Source organism: Mesoplodon densirostris, chromosome 2 (assembly GCF_025265405.1).
Source record: "Mesoplodon densirostris isolate mMesDen1 chromosome 2, mMesDen1 primary haplotype, whole genome shotgun sequence".
Classification (NCBI taxonomy): Eukaryota; Metazoa; Chordata; class Mammalia; order Artiodactyla; family Ziphiidae; genus Mesoplodon; species Mesoplodon densirostris.
Window position 1 is genome coordinate 59810700 of NC_082662.1, and position 19394 is coordinate 59830093.

At 42.6% G+C, this 19394-nt stretch overlaps 1 protein-coding gene across 2 annotated transcripts in view; it reads left to right on the forward strand.

Annotated features, from left to right (window-relative positions):
* Positions 1-19166, forward strand: part of IL12RB2 (interleukin 12 receptor subunit beta 2) — a 78484-nt gene extending 59318 nt beyond the window's left edge. Inside the window, exons 10-15 of one of the 2 annotated variants that reach the window (XM_060084433.1) lie at positions 4368-4466; positions 4557-4715; positions 8739-8876; positions 11653-11743; positions 14131-14230; positions 18630-19166. In XM_060084433.1, the coding sequence (XP_059940416.1) occupies positions 4368-4466; positions 4557-4715; positions 8739-8876; positions 11653-11743; positions 14131-14230; positions 18630-19166 (1124 nt within the window). The remainder of the gene's footprint in view (positions 1-4367; positions 4467-4556; positions 4716-8738; positions 8877-11652; positions 11744-14130; positions 14231-18629) is intronic. The other variant, XM_060084443.1, reaches the window with a different exon arrangement.
* The last annotated feature ends 228 nt before the right edge of the window (positions 19167-19394 follow it).

Genomic DNA, 19394 nt, shown 5'->3' on the forward strand with positions numbered 1-19394 from the left:
CACTGCGCCACCAGGGAAGCCCCACAGGCAGCTTCTAAGATTGTTTTGTGTTTAAAGTACTCAGAGGCCTCCCTTACTTACCAATGAATATATTACCAAAAACCTATTAGTGAAATTCTTCTTATTTTAATTTTCCCAAAGAGAAATGGTATTATTTGCATATCAAAGTTAGGTTAGTTAGGGCTTCCCTGGTGGCACAGTGGTTGAGAGTCCGCCTGCCAATGCAGGGGACACGGGTTTGTGCCCCGGTCTGGGAAGATCCCACATGCCACGGAGCGGCTGGGCCCGTGAGCCATGGCCGCTGAGCCTGCATGTCCGGAGCCTGTGCTCCGCAACGGGAGAGGCCACAACAGTGAGAGGCCCGTGTACCGCAGGAAAAAAAAAAAAAGTTAGGTTAGTTAGATGGTCAGTTGCTTGAAAATCTTCTTCCAGGATGAATTTCAATGAACAAGGCATGTGACATGTGTGCATGTGTGTGTGTGTGCTGAACCATTCAGAACATTCAGAAGCCGAAACTACAGTATTGTGCTCCTATTTTTCTCCTAATTGTTGTTCTATAATAATTCAAAATCATCATAAGATAATTAACACTAATCAGCAGTATCACCCCAAATTAAAATGTTGATAAATGTATCTTCTGTATGGCAACGGATGTGTTAATTTAATGTGTTAAAAATGTCAATGTGATTTTTAAAGTATAAGTTCAGCATAGAGTTTAAAAGTTTTGCCTCCAGACTATCTGGGTTTGAGTCCTGGCTCTGTCACTTACTAAACTGTATGATCCAGGGCAAATTGCTGAACCTCTCTGTGCCTTGGTTTCCTAATCTGTAAAATGGGGGTAGTATCACCTACCTCCCTGGCTTATTGTGAAGACTAACTGAAAGAGAAAACGTTTTGAACAGTACCTAGCAAATTTTAAGTGCTTAATAATTTAGCTATCATCATCATTATTATTATATGTGATGGAGCTATGATTTTAATAGGTTTTCAAGGTCTAAATCCCATATTTTCATTACACCATGACAGCTATTACACCTGACCAGAGGATACACACACCCTGCCTAAGGAGACAAGACTTCCACAAATGAAATAAACAGAGAGCACTGCATGATAATACACGAGCCAGTCCTTAACTGTGTGCCTCTTTTAGAGTCTAGCTACTCAGACTTCTAGTGGGTTGTATTCAGTTTTAATCACTGTACTTAAAAAGAGTGCTGCCTGGATAATCCAGTGAACATCAGAGGAAAGTGAGTAAGCCATTAGGGGTCTGGAACTTTTAATGTGGAAACCACTTAGCCCATAGAAGAGAATTCTGGATTGGGGCAGTGGGGGGTGGTTGATGGCTGTTACTGGCTTCGACATGTATGTAAGAAAGAGTATGTGTCCTTTGCTGTTTTGGAGAGCATAACGAAGGCCCTCTGCATAAAAATTATAAGAAGACAGATGTCAGCTCAATTTTGAGAAAGAACTTTCCTTATACTTGATGGTCTCTAATAGGACAGTTGATTGCCCCTCAAGGCAGTGTGTTCTCTGTCCCTAGAGTTGTTGCAGTAGAACCATTTTTCCTTTAGGGCTGTTATGCCCATCAAATCAGATGAAACAGTGGATAGAAAAGTCATTTACTGAACTCTAAACTGCTATATAATTGTAAACGCTTATTATAAACTGTATTAGGATTTAGCCCTTTGGGATACTTTGAACTATATAGTCCCTACAGTTCTTTCCTTTTAGAAATTCTATATTCTACACACAATGCATAAAATAGATGACAAGAGAGAATGTTTTCCATACTTAGGAAGTTAAAATGTTTCCTAAGTATGACATATTCATTTGAATAAAATGAATAATACTGGGTAAGATAACTATTAATTCAAGTTGTTCTCCCACTTGAAAACACTTGATCAACTATGAGTCTGTGTTGATGTTATGTTCTGGAAATAAACAGTTAAAACTTAACTCATACTTATCACGAATTCAAAGTAACCCTCTCTAATAAGTAAGATGACTCATTGTCATTTGATCCTTACCAGTCTTTTCCCAGCATCTGGCTGGGGCCAAGTTGGGTGTTTTGGAGCAGACTACAATGAAGTCCACCTCCTGGATTATAAATTGGTGTGACCTAGGCTAGAAACTGTCAGTCCTGTCTTGTCTTGCTGAAAACAGTTCTGACCTTATAGAGATACTCCTTTTACAAATATGTAGACATCACAGTGTCTAGAAAACCTTCCCTGATGCCTAGCTATTTGGGACCCTCTTCCGTATGGTCCCATCATACTTCCTCTGTGATTACTCCTCATTGCTGATCATTTAATATTTGCCTTCTCCCAGACTTAATAGGTGAATTTAGCTTTCTGCAGAAAAACCACCTAAGAGGTGGTTTATAAATATGAAGACAGAGCCTTTGCCCAAGGGTGCCAGGTATATGTGTATGCATGGGGGTTTCAAGATATAAGCCTGGAAGTTGGGGCCAGACTGTAGAAAGAAATGAAAATGTTAACAGTATGGGCTTCAGGCCTCCCTGGTGGCACAGTGGTCGAGAGTCCGCCTGCTGATGCAGGGGACACGGGTTTGTGCCCCGGTCCGGGAAGATCCCACATGCCGCAGACTGGCTGGGCCCGTGAGCCATGGCTGCTGAGCCTGTGCGTCCGGAGCCTGTGCTCCGCAACGGGAGAGGCCACAACAGTGAGAGGCCCATGTACCGCAAAAACAAAAACAAACAAACAAAAAGAGTATGGGCTTCATCCACCAGCAGCAAAGGCTAAGGAATTTTTGAGGTAGGGAGCAGACAATGATTAGGGGGTGTTCATGTAAGAATTAGTCAGTAAAACAGGAGTTCTTAAGGTCAGAACTGGGGAACAAGCTTGCTAGGGCTCTGCTCTTCATAGAAAGGAAAATGTCAGCTAAGTTATGGAGCCACATTTTCCTCCCTCCTCCACTAAGGGTAGGCTATTCATAAGAAGGAACCCACAGCTTCTGATGCAGCAGTTCCCCAAGGCCTCTGCCCTGAACTCACACTTTGCATGGCAAAACGCAATGAAACCATTTGCCTAATGAGCTCATCTGGAACTCCCATATGGCACGGTGGTTGGTGGGTCCCTTCCAGAACTAGCGACAGAGCAGCCAGGCACCAGCCGCTCCCAAATGAAATGATTCCATATTCCGTGTTGCCCTCTGAGCTTCTGGGTCTGGAGGCTACCCACAAAGTATCTTTGGATTACAGGACTAAGCTGATTGCAGCCTCGCTCCATTTCACTCGGTTCATGAATACAAGTTGGAACTCACCCATGGCGTGAGTTCTGATTTCTTCATGGTCCCTTCTGACGGCACTGGTTGCACGTCTGAGCTTCATATACTACCTACTTGCTGGAATATTTAAGGGACAATGGATTTTTATATAACACACACACTAGTAAATTATTTTGTGATGTAAAATTCTTCTTCCCAAAAAAGAAAATGTTAAACCCCAATCAACTGTCAGTGTAGGGGACCAGACCTACCTATGGCAGGGCATTGAACAATCTGGGAGAGTGTCCTTACCCTGACCACATGAGACTACAGTTAGGTACCTAACAGAAATAATCTTTTTCCTTTAAACTTTCATTGGGAGTTTAAAGATATGTCATGGGCAGTATCTATGAGAGGGGCCTTTTCTTTACAAGAAGTAGAAATTTGAGATTCATGGAAATAGGGAGTTTGGGTAGGGAAGAGTGACTTGCCAATAAACTTCATGACTGACAGAAAACTGCCAAGTGTGGCACTTTAAAACCTAGGAGGGAGGGCTTCCGTGGTGGCGCAGTGGTTGAGAGTCCGCCTGCCGATGCAGGGGATACGGGTTCATGCCGTGGTCCGGGAAGATCCCACGTGCCGCGGAGCAGCTGGGCCCATGAGCCATGGCCGCTGAGCCTGCGCTTCCAGAGCCTGTGCTCCGCAACAGGAGAGGCCACAACAGTGAGAGGCCTGCGTACCGAAAAAAAAAAAAGCTAGGAAGGAGTATTAACATTCCCAGGTATCTTCCTAATCTTCCAAGCTGTGAAGCAACTGAGATCTGAGTGGAACATGGTGCGAGGAGAGGGGGAAGGGGGGGGGAACAAGGGGGTAGATTGCACTGAGCGCCCCTGATTAGTCACGCCTGAATGTGTCATCCCATGCTGCCCTGTCAGAGCCTGATAAGCATCTAGGGAATTAGAAGAGCCGTTCAGGTGCTATGCCTGCAAAACACCACCCTTACTTTTCTGTAAACGGCAAATAATTTATTTGTAAAAGTCAAAGTTTTTCCTTGAAGGTAAGTTTTGTTTCAAAAGCTGTCTGTGTGGTTTTCTTTAAATCCTTGTTTCACCCAGAGTAGCGTCTGTCTTTATGTCTTGCAGAAAACATAAAACCCTACATCTGTTATGAAATCCGCGTGCATGCACTTTCAGGGGACCAGGGAGGATGCAGCTCCATCCGGGGTAACTCTAAGCACAAAGGTGAGTCTTGGGACCTTTTGTCCAATTTTGCTGTAGTTTAATGGTTTGGATTTGGAGGGTGACAAAAGCCTCCTGTGTTCTACTTCACAGCACCACTGAGTGGCCCCCACATTAATGCCATCTCAGAGGAAAAAGGGAGCATTTTAATTTCATGGAATGAAATTCCAGCCCGGGAGCAAATGGGCTGCATCCTCCATTACAGGATATATTGGAAGGAACGGGACTCCGATTCCCAGCCTCAGCTTTGTGGTATGTGTGAGAAACAAAGGCAGCAGGGTCTTTCTTGTTTAGATGTTGGGAAAACACAAGCGTGTGCAAGTGCTAGCACCATACCTGGCACTTAGTAGGTGCTCCATAAATATATGTGAAATTAATTGAATGAAGAAAAATAGACATCTAAACACACACACACACACACACAAAGTTACTGAATATGTGTTACGTGCCAAGCAAATTGAAGAAATGAAGTTAGTGGACGAGGCTCTCAAGGAGCTTACTCATATGGGGAGATAGCATTTCAAAAAGCAATAAGGGTGCTTTGATACTATTATATAGACCCTTGAGGCTTGCAGGAAATGCATTTGGAGAATCTTTGAATCACCACACTTGCAAATACCATCATAGCATATTATTTTCTCCTTAAGTGGATAAAATACAATTTAAGTAACTCCTTATGACCCGTAATTATGCTGTTAAGACTAAAGCAATTAAATTCTGGCTGGAGCATTATCTCAAATGATTTCATCACTCGTTCACCGAGCAGTTCCAAGTCACTTGCCAGATTTAATGTTCTAATCTTTGATTTACTCAGTTTTGTTTTGTTTTTCCTGGCTTGAGCTTCCCTTTAGTATTTCATAGGCAGCTGGCTTTCTTTCAGGAGCATTTATCATAAAGAAGCAACCATTTTATTCCTTCATGAGAACTATTAGGTCCAAGAAGAATGTAACAAAGCCAGCCTGAGATGTAGGTGTCCGAGGGCTGCCTGCAGAGTGATTTTTACCTGGGAAACTTGAGGAATTGGTCCTCTCTCTTGACCTTAGATCTGCAGTACTGCTTTTCTAAAAGTTATGACTTTTAAAGCTAATTAATTTCTTATTATATAAATAATATTTGTATATAGTAAAAGCATTCAAATAGTTCAAAAAGATATGAAGTGGAAATTATCCCTTCCTCCATACTTAGGCTGTTAGCAGTTCTTTGTGTGTTTATCCAGAAAAAAACTTAATGCATACACTAGCATACATTTGGGATAACCATCTATATTCTGATCTGCACCTTACTTTTTCCTCTCAATAATACATACTGAGATCTTTCCATATCAATCTATGTGGACTTGTCTCATTCTTTTTTTAACAGCTTTATAGTATTCCACTGTAAGATCTTACAATAATCAGCTTAATAATCCACCATTGTTAAATACAGTGGATCACTGAACAGAACTGCTCCCCACTGTCGGGGTAAGGCAGTTCTGAAATGCACCCCCAAAGGTGATGAATCAATTGATCTCATCATGAGCCATTTGGAATACTTCATATGAAATTTGCTCCCCCCCAACTTTTTCATTTTGATAGAATTTAAACCAAGATGCTTATTTACAACAAGATCAACATGGTTAGATGGTTCTTAAATCTGCTCTTGTAGATGTTGTAGAAATTACCTACATTTTTTGCACCAAATCTGATGAATCTAAAGTCTGTGTAAGGGTATTTTAAAATACGTTTAAAGGGGAGAAGGTGCAGATTCAAAGCCCCGTTTTGTACCAGTTTAGATGGTTTCCCTTTTAGCACTTATAGGTGGACAAAGACCTGTTCCCTATCTTCAGAGAGCTCACAGTGCACCCAGGGAGACAGAAAAGTACACAAAATTGATGTGTAAGTGCTGTAATCAAGGACTGACACCTACTATTGCATTGGGCAACCAGAAATCATTGGCAAATCCACAAGTGCCATTTCTAGAGAGTGGTAGAGGGCAGTAGGTTGAGGAGGAGGGAAAAAGAAAGCAGAGAGGCTCCACATCAGCAAAAGGAGGATGGAGTTCCGAGACATCTTCTGTCACGGCCCCTAACAGCACAAGCAGGGTGCAGTAGGAACACTTTGCCTGCCTGGGCAGGCGAATGGGGTAGCCCTGGAGCGGGGCATCTGCGTTCCCCAGGTGATTTGGGTACACAGCCACTCCTCTGGAAGTTTGTTGATACTGCCATGTGCACTGCTCTACGGGCACACACATTCTACTTATCACTTGGCTGTTTTTGCCAACATGAGGGCAGAAGCCATGGCAGTTAGCTCACCATTGTCTCCCCCTTACCTATAATACAGCCAAACACCCAGTAGGTGCTTAATAAAAATAGTATTTTTTGAATAACAAATGGGTGAATACTGCCCTGGGCTTTGTCAAACCAATGCAAATGTTTAGATAAAAGCTGATTTCCAGGAGCCATGCAGCTGTTTTGCCTGGTACCACTTGACCTTCTTACTGGTGACCTTTCAGATGATTGGCAACCATCACATCTCCCTAAACTGGTGCCTTTGACATTTAACCACCTTAAACCTAAAGTTTCAGATCCAAGAATTGAATGGCCTCCTTTATCTCTGCCAGAGATCACAGCCCAGACAAGGCAGCAGAACCAGTATTTCCTGCATGACTTCTTTCTTCCTTTACTCAACTCAACCTATTTGCCAACCAAACTGCTGACACCATCACCCTCCTCTTGGCTTCCCCCATAGTTTCTATTTTTATTCTTCACATATACACATGTGCATGTATCTGTGTTTGCGTGTAAACTTTTTTGGCCCAGCAAATCATTCAAACTCCTTCCCTTGTGTTCCAACGGCTCATTCACTCCTGGAGTTAAGGATGCCCTAACACAGTTGGATGACTGACTCCCTGATGCTCGCCTATGCTTTGCTGCAGCAAGATGAGCAGAAAGTCTCTCCCAAATTATTTTTTTAGTCCCCTGCCTTGGGAATAAGAGACATTTTAGTGTAATCATATAGCTGAAGTCTGTGCAAGCAATTTCATCAGGTTAAAGTAGGCTTGGGAATTTTCCACATGGTACTTTTTCTCAAAAGGATGTAAAATATAGAAATTGCTCTGATAGTCACAGCTGTTAAATGATCTGCTCAGGCCTCAGCTCCTTTGGGTGGAGTGGATGCAATAATACAGGGTTCCATCTTGCTGGTCACACATAGTAAGTAGGGGTGAGTGAGTGTAAGGGGTCTGTTTTCCCTACTAGATGGTGAAGTCTTTGAGGCAGATTCTGTGCCTTGGTGCCTTGTCCAGGGCAGACACTCAATAAATATGTGTGACTGTTGAAATAAATTCAAACAGGGTCAAAATCTGACTTGCCCTGGGGTTTGTGAGACAGTAAATAATGTTGAGGCACAAAGTGCTGAGTTCTTCTAGTTTCCACTTTGATCACCAGCACACACACAAGTCTGCTGAGCAAACCAGTAGGCTACACCTGTCAAAGTTCTTGCCTCGATTTTACAGCCCCCCTCAGTTTTTGAGAGGTCACTCCAAAACTCACACCCAGCAGATCCCTGGAGGAGGAGACTGCCTATTTACTAAAGGCTACTGATATTCATGACTCTTGGAGGAAAAAAACAGCATAAACACATTGCTCAAAAACCAAAATCTTACTTGCTGAGAACCTGCAGGGGTGTTAAAGCATAAAGAACTGACAGTCTAGCCTTAAACTACCAAAATAAATCTAAGTACCATTGCTCTTATTTTTTAGATTTTATGTCAAATTGAAGCAGATCAATGATTAAACCCACTAAGACCAGTACCCAGAACTTACCAAAGAATAAAAGGAAGTCAGAATTAATAAATGTTATTAAATGTCTATTTCATTAATTGCTAAACTTAGCTTGCTTAAAAATTCCATTGATAATAATTTGTACATTTAATTTCCTCCCCAGGAGTTCTCAAATATACCTGATAAATGTTGGAAACATTATAGTCATAGGAAATAAAAGAAGTTACTACAGCTAAATAGTTTCAAAAGCAAAATAATAAAAATTCTTTGAAAAGATTTTACCACAGAAAAAAATGTAATTCTTCTGATATGCTGTGAAGTGGTGCCTTCATAAATGACAGTGCCTAGGGCCTTTTAAAGTATTAAGTATTAATGAATTAGGACTACTTCAAAGCAGAAATGTGCTTTTCTCTTTCAAATTAAATGAAGCATTAACAAGTAAAAATGAGTAAGAGCCCACATTCAGATATTTCCTTTAATTTGTGCCTTACCCTTTATATTTATCTTCCTTTCAGAAATTCCCTATAGGGTCTCCCCAAATTCTCATCCCATAGACAGCCTGCGGCCCAGAGTGACATACATTCTATGGATGACAGCTCTGACAGCTGCTGGTGAAAGCCCCCAAGGAAATGAAAGAGAATTTTGTCTTCAAGGTAAGAACCACCCTTAGAGAGGGCAAGTCCACTGTGAATTCCTATATAGGAGTATACTCCCACTACTTGATATGGAGATTATCAGATTTTCTGTAATTCACTAATTACTTTCTTGCTGCTATACCTTTGCACTTGCTATTTCCTCTAACCAGAGTGCCCTACCATTACATTGTCTGCTTGGAGACAGTGTCTACTCATTTTTCTAAACTCAGCAAAAATGTTGCCCCCTCCAGAAAGCCTTCCCAAATGCACATCCATATTTCCTTCATAATGCGCTATACTTGACCCCTATTCAAAACTCTGAATCCAATAGGCAGGGACTAGTATCTGTTTAATCTCTATCATCAAGGTCTAGAATGGCACCCAGCACATAGTACTTGTTAAATAAATACCTGTTCAATGAATGATGAGAATAATCCCCAAAATAATACAGCTACTGCATATCAGATAGTTATGTGCCAGGCACTGTGTTAAGCTCTTTGAATACTGTATTAGTTTGCTGGGGCTCTTGTAACAAAGTACCACAAACTGAGTGGCTTAAACAACAGAAATTCATTTCCTCACAGTTCTGGAAGCTGGAAGTCTGAGATCAAGGTGTCAACAGAGTTGGCTTCCTCCAAGGGCTGTGAGAGAATCTGTTCCACACCTCTCACCTCGCGACTGGGGGCAATCTTTGGCATTCCTTGGTTTCTAGATCTCTACCTTCATCTCACTTAGAGTTTTCCTTGTGTGTTTCTCTTTGTTCAAAATTCCCCTTTTTACAAGGATACCAGTCATATCAGACTAGGGGCCACCCTACTCCAGCCTGACCTGTCTTAACTAATTACCTCTGCAATGACCCTATTTACAAATAAGGTCACTTTCTGAGGTACTGGAAGTTAGAACTTCAATATATGAATTTTGGGGGTGGGAGGACACAATTCAACACATGTAACACATACGTTTACTCGTTTAATCCTGACCACAACCATGTAATGTGCCTGCTTTACACGCCTGTACCTGGCCATACTACCAGGCACTCAATATGAAATGAATAAAAGAATGAGAGATTATGATGCCTTTTTACAGGTGTGAGGTACAAAAAGATTACCCAAGATCTTAGAGGTGGCAAGTGGCAGAACTACAAATCAGACACAGATTTGAGTTTCTTAAGTTAAATTTGAGTATGTGAAGAAGTGACCCAGTTAACATGGGTTTCTCTCCACTGGCTAAATTATGCTGTTCTCTCTGGCAGCGCCCGTTTGCATCTGCTCTAAGCATAAAACAAGCTGTTCTTGCTTTGTGACATGGAGTATCAAGTTAATCATTCAGGACTTTGTTGTTCTATGCCAGATACTCCTCCACTGGGAAAAGTGACAAGCCCTCTTCTCAAGCACTCCCATGAAAGTTAACTTGTGAGCAATTAATTGGACTAAGGACTCAGCATCCTTCTACTCCTGGTACTCCAGACTTGTCCCATCTGCCCAGAAAGAAAGGCAGATGCTAACGAAATGTCAGATTGTGCCGACTGTGTGGGGTGGTAACAAGGTTTCCTGCATTAACTCCCCTGTTCAGCTCTGGGAAAAGCCCCTCTCACAGGGACTAGCAGGTCTCTGGCCGCTAGTGGCCCCTGGTCACCCTCCCTCCTACCCTGTTCTTCACTCTATCAGAAGAACAATCTTTCTACAAGATCCCTGTTGCTGACATTCTACCTCCTGTTGCAACCCATCAGTGGTTCCCCACTGGCTGTCAAGCTAGAATTTAAACTGCTTTGTTACCAAGCCCTGCACGACCTGGTCCTGTTCATCCATCTAGCTTTGTTGTCTGCCGCACACTCATCATTCATACTGGAAAGCAAGACCAGGCTATTTGTGGTTGCTGAAGCACTCGCTCTTTCCTCCGTCCATGCTTGCTGTCTGTCTAGTCTGCACTTCCCTAACTTGTCCACTTAGCCAACTCCTAGCCATCCGACTCCAAACTTTTGACATCCTGCCTTTTGGGAAACCTTCCTGAGCTGTTCGTGAAGCCATTTCCCATGCTGTTCTCTGCGACACTGCTTTGTACATACTGTTTTTACATGTACCCCGTGGCATCATGGTTTACTGTTTACATGTTTACACATCTGTCTCCTGGACTATCTTCAGAGCCCATGTCCCATTCATCTGTGTATTACAGCACCTAACCTGGCCTGTTCCATGGTTTACACTCAATAAATGTTGGATGAATTAATGAAAAATTCCAACACATAGTGAAATATTTACATGTCTATAGGAAGGAATCAGAACAATTTCAAAGACCCTAGGTAGACAGAGGGCTTATCCAATGGTTGGGAAAATTAATAGCTACCATTTCTTGAGGCCTCCTCTGTTCAGATACATGGCTGTGCCCTTTAAATACACCATCTCTAATGTTCACAACAACCTGCAAGGTAGATGTCATCGTTCACCTTTTATAGATCAAGAATCTGAGGTCCACACATCAGTCAGCGGCAGAGATAGGACTAGAATCCAGGGCTCCCAGTTCACAACCAGTGCTTTGTATACCACACTCCCTTTCTTTCTGCATCTATTAGAGGAAGAAGCCCTTGTAGGGCTGGAGCTCCTTCCTTGGAACCATAGTATTGGCCCCTTTGGGCCCTGTCTTCCTTCCTTGATGGGCGAAAGAGAGTTGGCCTTGTTCCTGAGTCTAGCTATCCAGGAGCTGTGGGTAAAGCCCAGCGGGTTCACACAACAGTCAGTATTTAGAAATGTTCATTGACGATAACTCAGTCACAGGGTTTGATAACTTTTCGTTTCAGGTAAAGCCAATTGGAGCACATTTGTGGCACCAAGCATTTGCATGGGTGTCATCGTGGTGGGCGTTCTCTCAGTGCGTTGCTTCCGGCAAAAGTAAGTTCATTACGCCTGCCAACTTTGGTAAATTTTTTTTTTCATATAATAGCTGTTGCTGCTATGGGTCAAAAAAATGGTTACTCTCCTACATCACTGGTAGCACACTAAATATATTCACCTTTTTGGGGTGACAGTATATGTTTAGTTTTTTAAAATATTAAACATTTCACCTAGCAATTCCCATCTAAGTACATCATAGGTATACACAGATATTTAGTGGCAACTATGTTCACTGAAGTATCGTTCATAGAAGGAAAACAATTTGAAGCAACCTAAATGCCTAACGATGTGGGATTGGTTAAATAAATCACAGTATATTTCATGCTGTACAGCATATTATGCATTCATTAAAGATGTAGAAGAAAATTAAATGGTATGAATATTTGCTATATTACATTTTAAAAAGCAGGTTGCAAAACATGTACATTCATTTTTTAAAAATAGTGCATACACACGTGCCCACAGACACACAAGATATATTAGTTAGCATTAAATTTGGTTGTGTGTAACATAAAAATAATATGACAAATGAGCTAAGTTTCTCACCCAGGTAAAGTAAGTAAACTCAGGTAACGGCTGGTGTAGGAGGTCCCCAGTCATCAGAGACCTAGGCTCCTTCTTTTTCTGCTTCACTGTCCCGACATTGGCTTTCATCATCAAGTTCACCTCATGGTCCAATGGCTGCAGGAACTATGGCCATCATGCCTGCATTCTACAACTACAGGGAGAAGGGAGGTCCCCACACCCACCTTTTCAAGACACATGAAGAAGTCACACATGGCACTTTAGGTTACCTCTCATTGGCCAGAACTTGGTGAGGCAAGGGAGGCTTAAAACTGTGGCCTTTTAGCTGGGCTCATTGTTGTCCCAGTAAATCAGTGTCCCCTTTCTAAGAAAGAGGGGAAAATGGGTATTGGACGGCAGTTAATACTCTCTGCTCCAAGGACATACACTAAAATATTAATGGTGGTTATGACAGGGGATAGAATCATAGCGCTTTTAGTTCTATTTAACTGTATTTCCTAAAATTTCTTTAAACATGTATTATTTGGTAAAGAGAATTTTTTTAAATGAGTTAGTTATTCAATAGTTTTCTTCAGATGTTGTGTAATGTAGGAGAAGAGGTCAAAATAAAACTAGCTCAAAGTCATTCTACTAGTCATTGAAACTGTCTGAAAGGTTTTCCATTTATTGAAGCTCTCTCATATGTGATAGATACTTCAAAGCAGAGCTCTCTTTAGGTAGACTTTGAAAAAGTTGAACTCAAAGAGTCAACTAGGATCACATGCATCCTCTCTTCAGGGAAATAGTATCAGTTAGGGTGGAGGCTTCTGCTGTTAAAGAAAAAAAAAGAGCCCCCAAATATAGTGGCTTTAACAAAATAGCTCATTTTTCTCCCATGTAATAGTTCTAAGGTATGTCATCCAGACTGGTTGGCAGCTCTGCTCCACACTGTCATTTAGGGATCCAATTGTCTTCCACTTTATTGGCCCACCATCCCTTGGGTACTTTCCTCATCTGCATGATCTATACTAGGTCACAGGTACCTCTGCTCACATTTCTTTGGAAAAAACCTAGTCACATGGCCTCATCTCTTGTTTCAAAGGTTTGAACACGTCCCAGAAGCTTACTTTTCTTATTAAACAAAGTGTGTTAAAGCCAAGTCTTTAAAAATGCTTCATATTGGTCTTGAATTTTTTTAAAAAATAGTCAAAACAGTTAAGTCATATGCATATGAGAAACATTTTTAGGATTTTTTCTTCCACATAAACTCATTTTAAAATATTTTCAAAAACCCAGAGGTGTGGTAAGAAGAAATAAAAAGACCCTCTGATCACCGAATACAACTACTTTAATAGTTTGGATATTTCCATATTGGTATTTTTTCCTTGGCTTTTTTTTTTTTTTACTTGGTTATGTCCAAGCTGCTTATACCACCTGTATCCCATTTTACTGTTTTCATTACAAGCTCTTTATAAACATTCTACTTTACTAAATATAAATAGTAATCTCCCCAAGGGTATTGACCGTGTCCTCTTGTTTGCTGTTTTATCCCCAGCATGTGCCACTGTGCTGGTCATACATTAAGGATTCAATCAACATTTGTTGAGTACTTGGCTGCTTAGTGATAGCTAAACATTACACCGAGCAAAAGTTCCATAGTTTATTTAGCAAACCCTACATGGTTGCACCATGAGTCTTTATCATCTATCCAAACTTCACAGAAAACTAGTCCAGACTTGGATGATACATCATCTTTCTCCTGCAGTGTTTACATTTTACTCATTTGCATACCCCTACACTGAAGTCACTGCACTAAGAACCTGTGCTTCCATGCCACTGTGTGCCCACTTAACCAATGTCACTGTTTTCTTTACCTGCAGGGTATTTGTTCTCCTTTTGGCCCTCAGACCTCAGTGGTGTAGCAAAGAAATTCCAGACCCAGCGAATAGCACTTGGGCCAAGAAATATCCCATTGTGGAGGTAAGGTATAAAGCCTTAGTGGTCAGTTGATGGGGTTCTGGTGATCAGTACATCTAAATCTTTCATTGTAGTTACAGGGAAACCTCGGTGTTTAGATCCTATGGATAAGCTGCTTATCACGAGTGCTAGGTTACCATCTGAGTCATCACTCCCATGCACAGGAATTTTCTGAAGCTTGTGACCAAGACTAAAAGACCCCTAACTAACTTTTCATTCCTCTCTATGCCTTCTGTTCCTCTCCTCACCTCAGCTCACTTCAAAAGAAATTTAAAAAGCAAATATATTTGCCAAGCACTAGTCTGAGCATTGGCTCATCCAAATTCAAGAGCACTGAAGCTTTACTGTGATGTTCCCCGTCCTGTGTGAGCACAGAACAGACAAATAGAGCCCAGACTATTTTGGCCTTGGCAGGAAGCCAGTAAGTCATTCCATTGTGTAAGGAAAAGGTTTTAAGGCAGGAGAGGTTGCTCAGCTGGCAGATGAGAGTGCTGGGAGTAAAGGACACGCAGGGAGCGGCTGCCACACAGTCCTAGGAGGGAAGAGCAGCTCACAGCAGGCAGCAGGGTCTGTCTCTGATGGAGGGTCTTGAAGTTGAAGGCATCTGAACGTGGAGCAAGACTGTGCACTGAAGGGGAGCAAAGGGGAGGAGAGGGGTGCCCACATTCTTCCCATCACCCGGCGCCTCGGCAGCCCCGCACTCTCATGTCATATAGCCCTCCTCCTCCAAGATTCTTCTCAGGCTGAAGAATCTTGAAGCTCAAGGCAAGGCTTCATCCAGAAGCCAGTGGTACCAGCCGCCTCTCAGAGAAAGAGCTGGTCCCAGCCATGTCTGCCTCCGTAGGAAGTTAAGTCACCGCAGTTTAATGCCTTTGAAATAAGGCCACCTCTGCCACTTACTATGTCAATGACCCTTGAGCGCTTGCCCGATGACATGAGCCTTAGTTTCATCCTCCGTAAAATAGGAATTGACAATATCTCTCATATATATTGTTGTGAAGACTAAGTAAGATGCCATGTAAAGCACGTGGGTCATGCAAGGCAAAGATCATTCATTTTCTTCCCAGGAAGATTTATACTTGAAGTCTCCTCTCTCTATTGAGGAGTTTTGTCGCTGTTAAGTTACAGTAGCAAGAACAGTATAATAATAACAGTATATGTATGTGCGTGTGTATGTCATATATATGATAGACGTTTGATATATATTTGATTATACATGACATATAATTATGATATACAACAGTATTACGTAATAATATATTTATGTTTATATATACACATAACATACCTTACTTTCTATATGCCAGGCACTTTAAAAATTGTTTTCATGCATTAACACCTAATCTGTACAACAGCTTTATGAGATTGTAATATTATTATCCCCATTTTTCAGGTGAGGAAAGTGAGGGACAGAGGACTCAGTAACTTGCCCAATGTTAGTCAGCTAGTAGGTAGACCCTGGGTCCACATACAAGCAGGATGTGCTGTCCTCCATTATACTATACGTTCTAAAAGACCTTAAGCACAGGGTGAGGGGGGTGTTTCCAGCAGTCAAAACCTCTGAGCTGAACAGACTAACTCAAGAGGTGTTCACACACTGGGCCCTCACTTGGTGGCAATATTGTGATGACCTATGGGAAGGCACTCAATAAGGATGCCACCGCTGGTATTAGAGGGGATTCAGGTACCAGGAATTGAATCCACTGAGCTCTAAGATCTCTCTCTTCCAATGCTGAGATTCCACAGTCCCATGTCCTAAAAGCCTGAAATAGCACAGTGAGAAGCAGCTCTGGGTCAGTCGTGGACACCTGGCTCCCAAGCTGGTAGCTGTGGCATCATGGCCTCTATTTGCCACTGCCTGGGCATGAGGGGATACAGAGGCATGCAGAGCCACTGAAGAGCTCATAAAAGCCTAGAAGAGATGCTGAGAAAGACAAAGAGTTAGAGAAAGTAACACATGGAAAAAATAACAGAAATTGCCATACACATGCCTAAAGTTGTACAGTATGAGTATGTTAATTGCAGCTTTATAAATAGAAGCCATAACGCGTAACCTGCCACCAGGGGGCTAGGTTAAACATTTGGGTATACCTGTACAACAGGATGTTATGCAACTACTAAAAAAAAATGAGATCTATATGTGTCTAACATCTCTAATATATTTAAAAGTGAAAGAAAGCAAAGTTTGTACTAATTGTCTAAAGTGGGTTCTCATTTGTATAAAAAGATGATTTTATACACACACACACAGTCTCCAACATGTGCACAGGATATTTCTGGAAGCCTAAATATGAAACTGATAATGGTGGTTGCCTTTGGGGAGGCAGCTGTAGGCAATGAAGCCCACTTAATTTTTATTACAAATTCCCTTTGAACTTAAAAAAATTTTTTTACAAAACTATGTGCATATATTTCTTTTGCAAAAATAACCAGTAAATTAGAAAATTTAAAAAAATTAAACATGTCATCTATGATGGCCTTGTGGCAGCCTCAGAACCCCATCTCATTTGACCTTTGAAGGGGTAGACTGTTTTTAAAGACCCAAACTTCTCTCCTGGTGACAGGCTGGGGCAGACATCAGAAACACAATAGTCTTTCACCTCCAACAAAATGTGCTTTAAGTTCTCAGACTTTACACCCCCTACCATTTCTTAAAATGTGGCTAAAAAGCCATGGGTCTTAAAGCTCTAGAGGAAAAGGCCCAATCATAAAGGGGATCACTGGGATGTTACCTATTTTGAGCTTGTAAAAGCTTAAAATAGTTTCCATGATGTACCTGAGTTATTAGTGGTCCAAGACGCCTTGCCCCAGGGCTTGTCAGCCAGGGGTGCTGCTTTGTAAAAGCTCTGAGGAACAGCCTCTATTGATACTGCCAGAGCTTTCAAGAAGGCAGAGCCTCGCACTGTGAAAACAACAAGGTGATCCTCATCCAGTGAGATCTCTTCCATAGCAGTGGTCTCAGCACTTTGGCAGCTGCCAGTCACGTTCCAAGCCAGACCAATGTGCCAGGGCCATTTTGCATAGCGATAGGAAAAGAGCAGGCTCCCGAAAGAAAAGTACACACGTACCCTTCTGGCTGCACAGGGCCCTTTGCAGAAGTCTACCCTAAGACAGCATCGTCATTCACTTTGGGGACAATTGCCATGCTCAAGGCAAGGGTGGGGACATCAGAGACCAGTCCAGACCAAACCATTCTTGCACAACTTGGCATCTGACAGATGAGGGATCCAAAGGCCAGACAGGTAGACTGAGTTTTCCCAAGCCGTAGAGTCTCAGAGTTGGGACTAGTCCTCAGGGTTTGCCCTGTCCTAATGCTATTTTTTGTTATCCTCCTTCTCCCTTAAGGCATGGTCCCTACTTGCAGATAGCTTACAGACATGTTAAAAAAAAAAAAAAAAAAAGTGACAGCATAAAGCTTCTTGTGCTAAGAACCTAACAGGTGGCTTCTTTGCTGCTGTAGGAATCCAGTGGAGGGAACAGTCACTAGGGGCTTCACGAAAGCAGGCTTTGGAGATCTGCTTCAGAAAGATCAAGCAGTCAGCATAAAATATAGTTTCAAGGACATAAAGAGAGCCCAATAAAGCCTGTAAAAAGAAATGTTAATAAAGTGCTTGAACTTGACTCAGGAATCAGTAATAAGTCTGGAAAGGAAAGATATGACACTGAAGAGCTGGTAACCAATTAGATGTTGAGAAACACAAAGCAAGAAAAGTAACAACTGAAATTAGCTGTAGGGAAGAAAGGATGAACATCATTTCCAAAAAAGTTATTCCAGAGGGGTCTTTCTTAAGAGCATAACTGACAAGGTTATTACCCTGCCAAAAAACCTTCAGTAGTTGTATCAAAGCCCAAACTCTTTAGCATCCCATAAAAGTCCCTTCAACATGTGACCTCCTTCTATTTCTGAAGCCTCAGTGTGCCTGTCCTAGGAAAGAACTAGCAGGTTCCAGAATAGACCAATTCTCCTTGCCCACCACCTCCTTACCTGGAAAATACTATACATCTCTCAGGATTCAGCTCTAGTGTGACCCTTTTAAAGTCTTCTGTGCCTCATCCCCAGACAGATGCAAGCTCAGCCCTTCCTTTGCACCCCCCGTACCCTCTCTGCTAGAGGAAAAGCAGCTGGTGCAGTTTGACTCACCAGAAACAAGTCTAGTTGAAGGTTGAGCAGGGTAGTGAATCGCTCACTGGCTGGGGTTGAGAGGAGTCCACGGCTCCTGCCTGTCTGCCTCCCCAGCAATGTTAACTGCTTCTCTTACCTCACAAAGTAAAGGCCCACAGTGTTTCGCCTCGAGCTGACTAGGCAGTGCAGGCTGCCAGGCCTTTTGGAACCCTGCAGAAGTCGGTCGTCACGGCTACTTACTCAACATAGCCACATGAGCTTCTTCCTCCCCTTTCTCAGGAGAATACGCAGCTGACCTTGGATAGGCTCCTGACAGACTGGTCCACTGCCGAGGAACCTGAGCCCCTGGTCATCAACAAAGTCCTTCACCAAGTGACCCCAACCTTCAGACGTTCCCATCACCCCAACTGGCCAGAAAAGGGACAAGGAGTCCAAGGTCACTATACCTCTGAAGACACAGGATACAGTGCCTCGAGCCCCCCACCTCCGAGAGCTCTCACAGCAGAGACAGGACAAGGGGTGGATCTGTACAAGGTGCTGGGGAGCAAGGGCCCCGACTCAACGCCGGGAAACCCAGCCAGCCCCTCGACAGTCCTCCCAGTGGACTACCTTCCTGCCCATGAGGGCTACTTACCCTCCAACATAGATTATCTCCCTTCACATGAGCCTCCCATAACTGACCCTCAGGAAGAACTGCCTCAGCACATCTCTCTTTCCATTTTCCCCTCGAGTTCCCTTCACCCACTCACCTTCTCCTGTGGTAAGAAGTTGACTCTGGATCAGTTAAAGATGGGGTGTGGCTCCCTCATGCTCTGAGTGGCAAAGCTTGAAGTTTGGAAAGTCGATGTGCCTCCAAGTGGCACAGCGTGCCCCATCTCCCCAGCCACCTGCTCCAGTGGTCGTTATGTCTGGCTGCTACCATCAGGTCTGGTTGCAGCTAGAGGGCAGGCAAGCCAACTCAGGGTGAATCTCATCTCAAGATACCTCATCTTGCCTTCTCCAGAGCCTTAAGATCACATCCTCTGCTGTGTGGACCTAGAGACT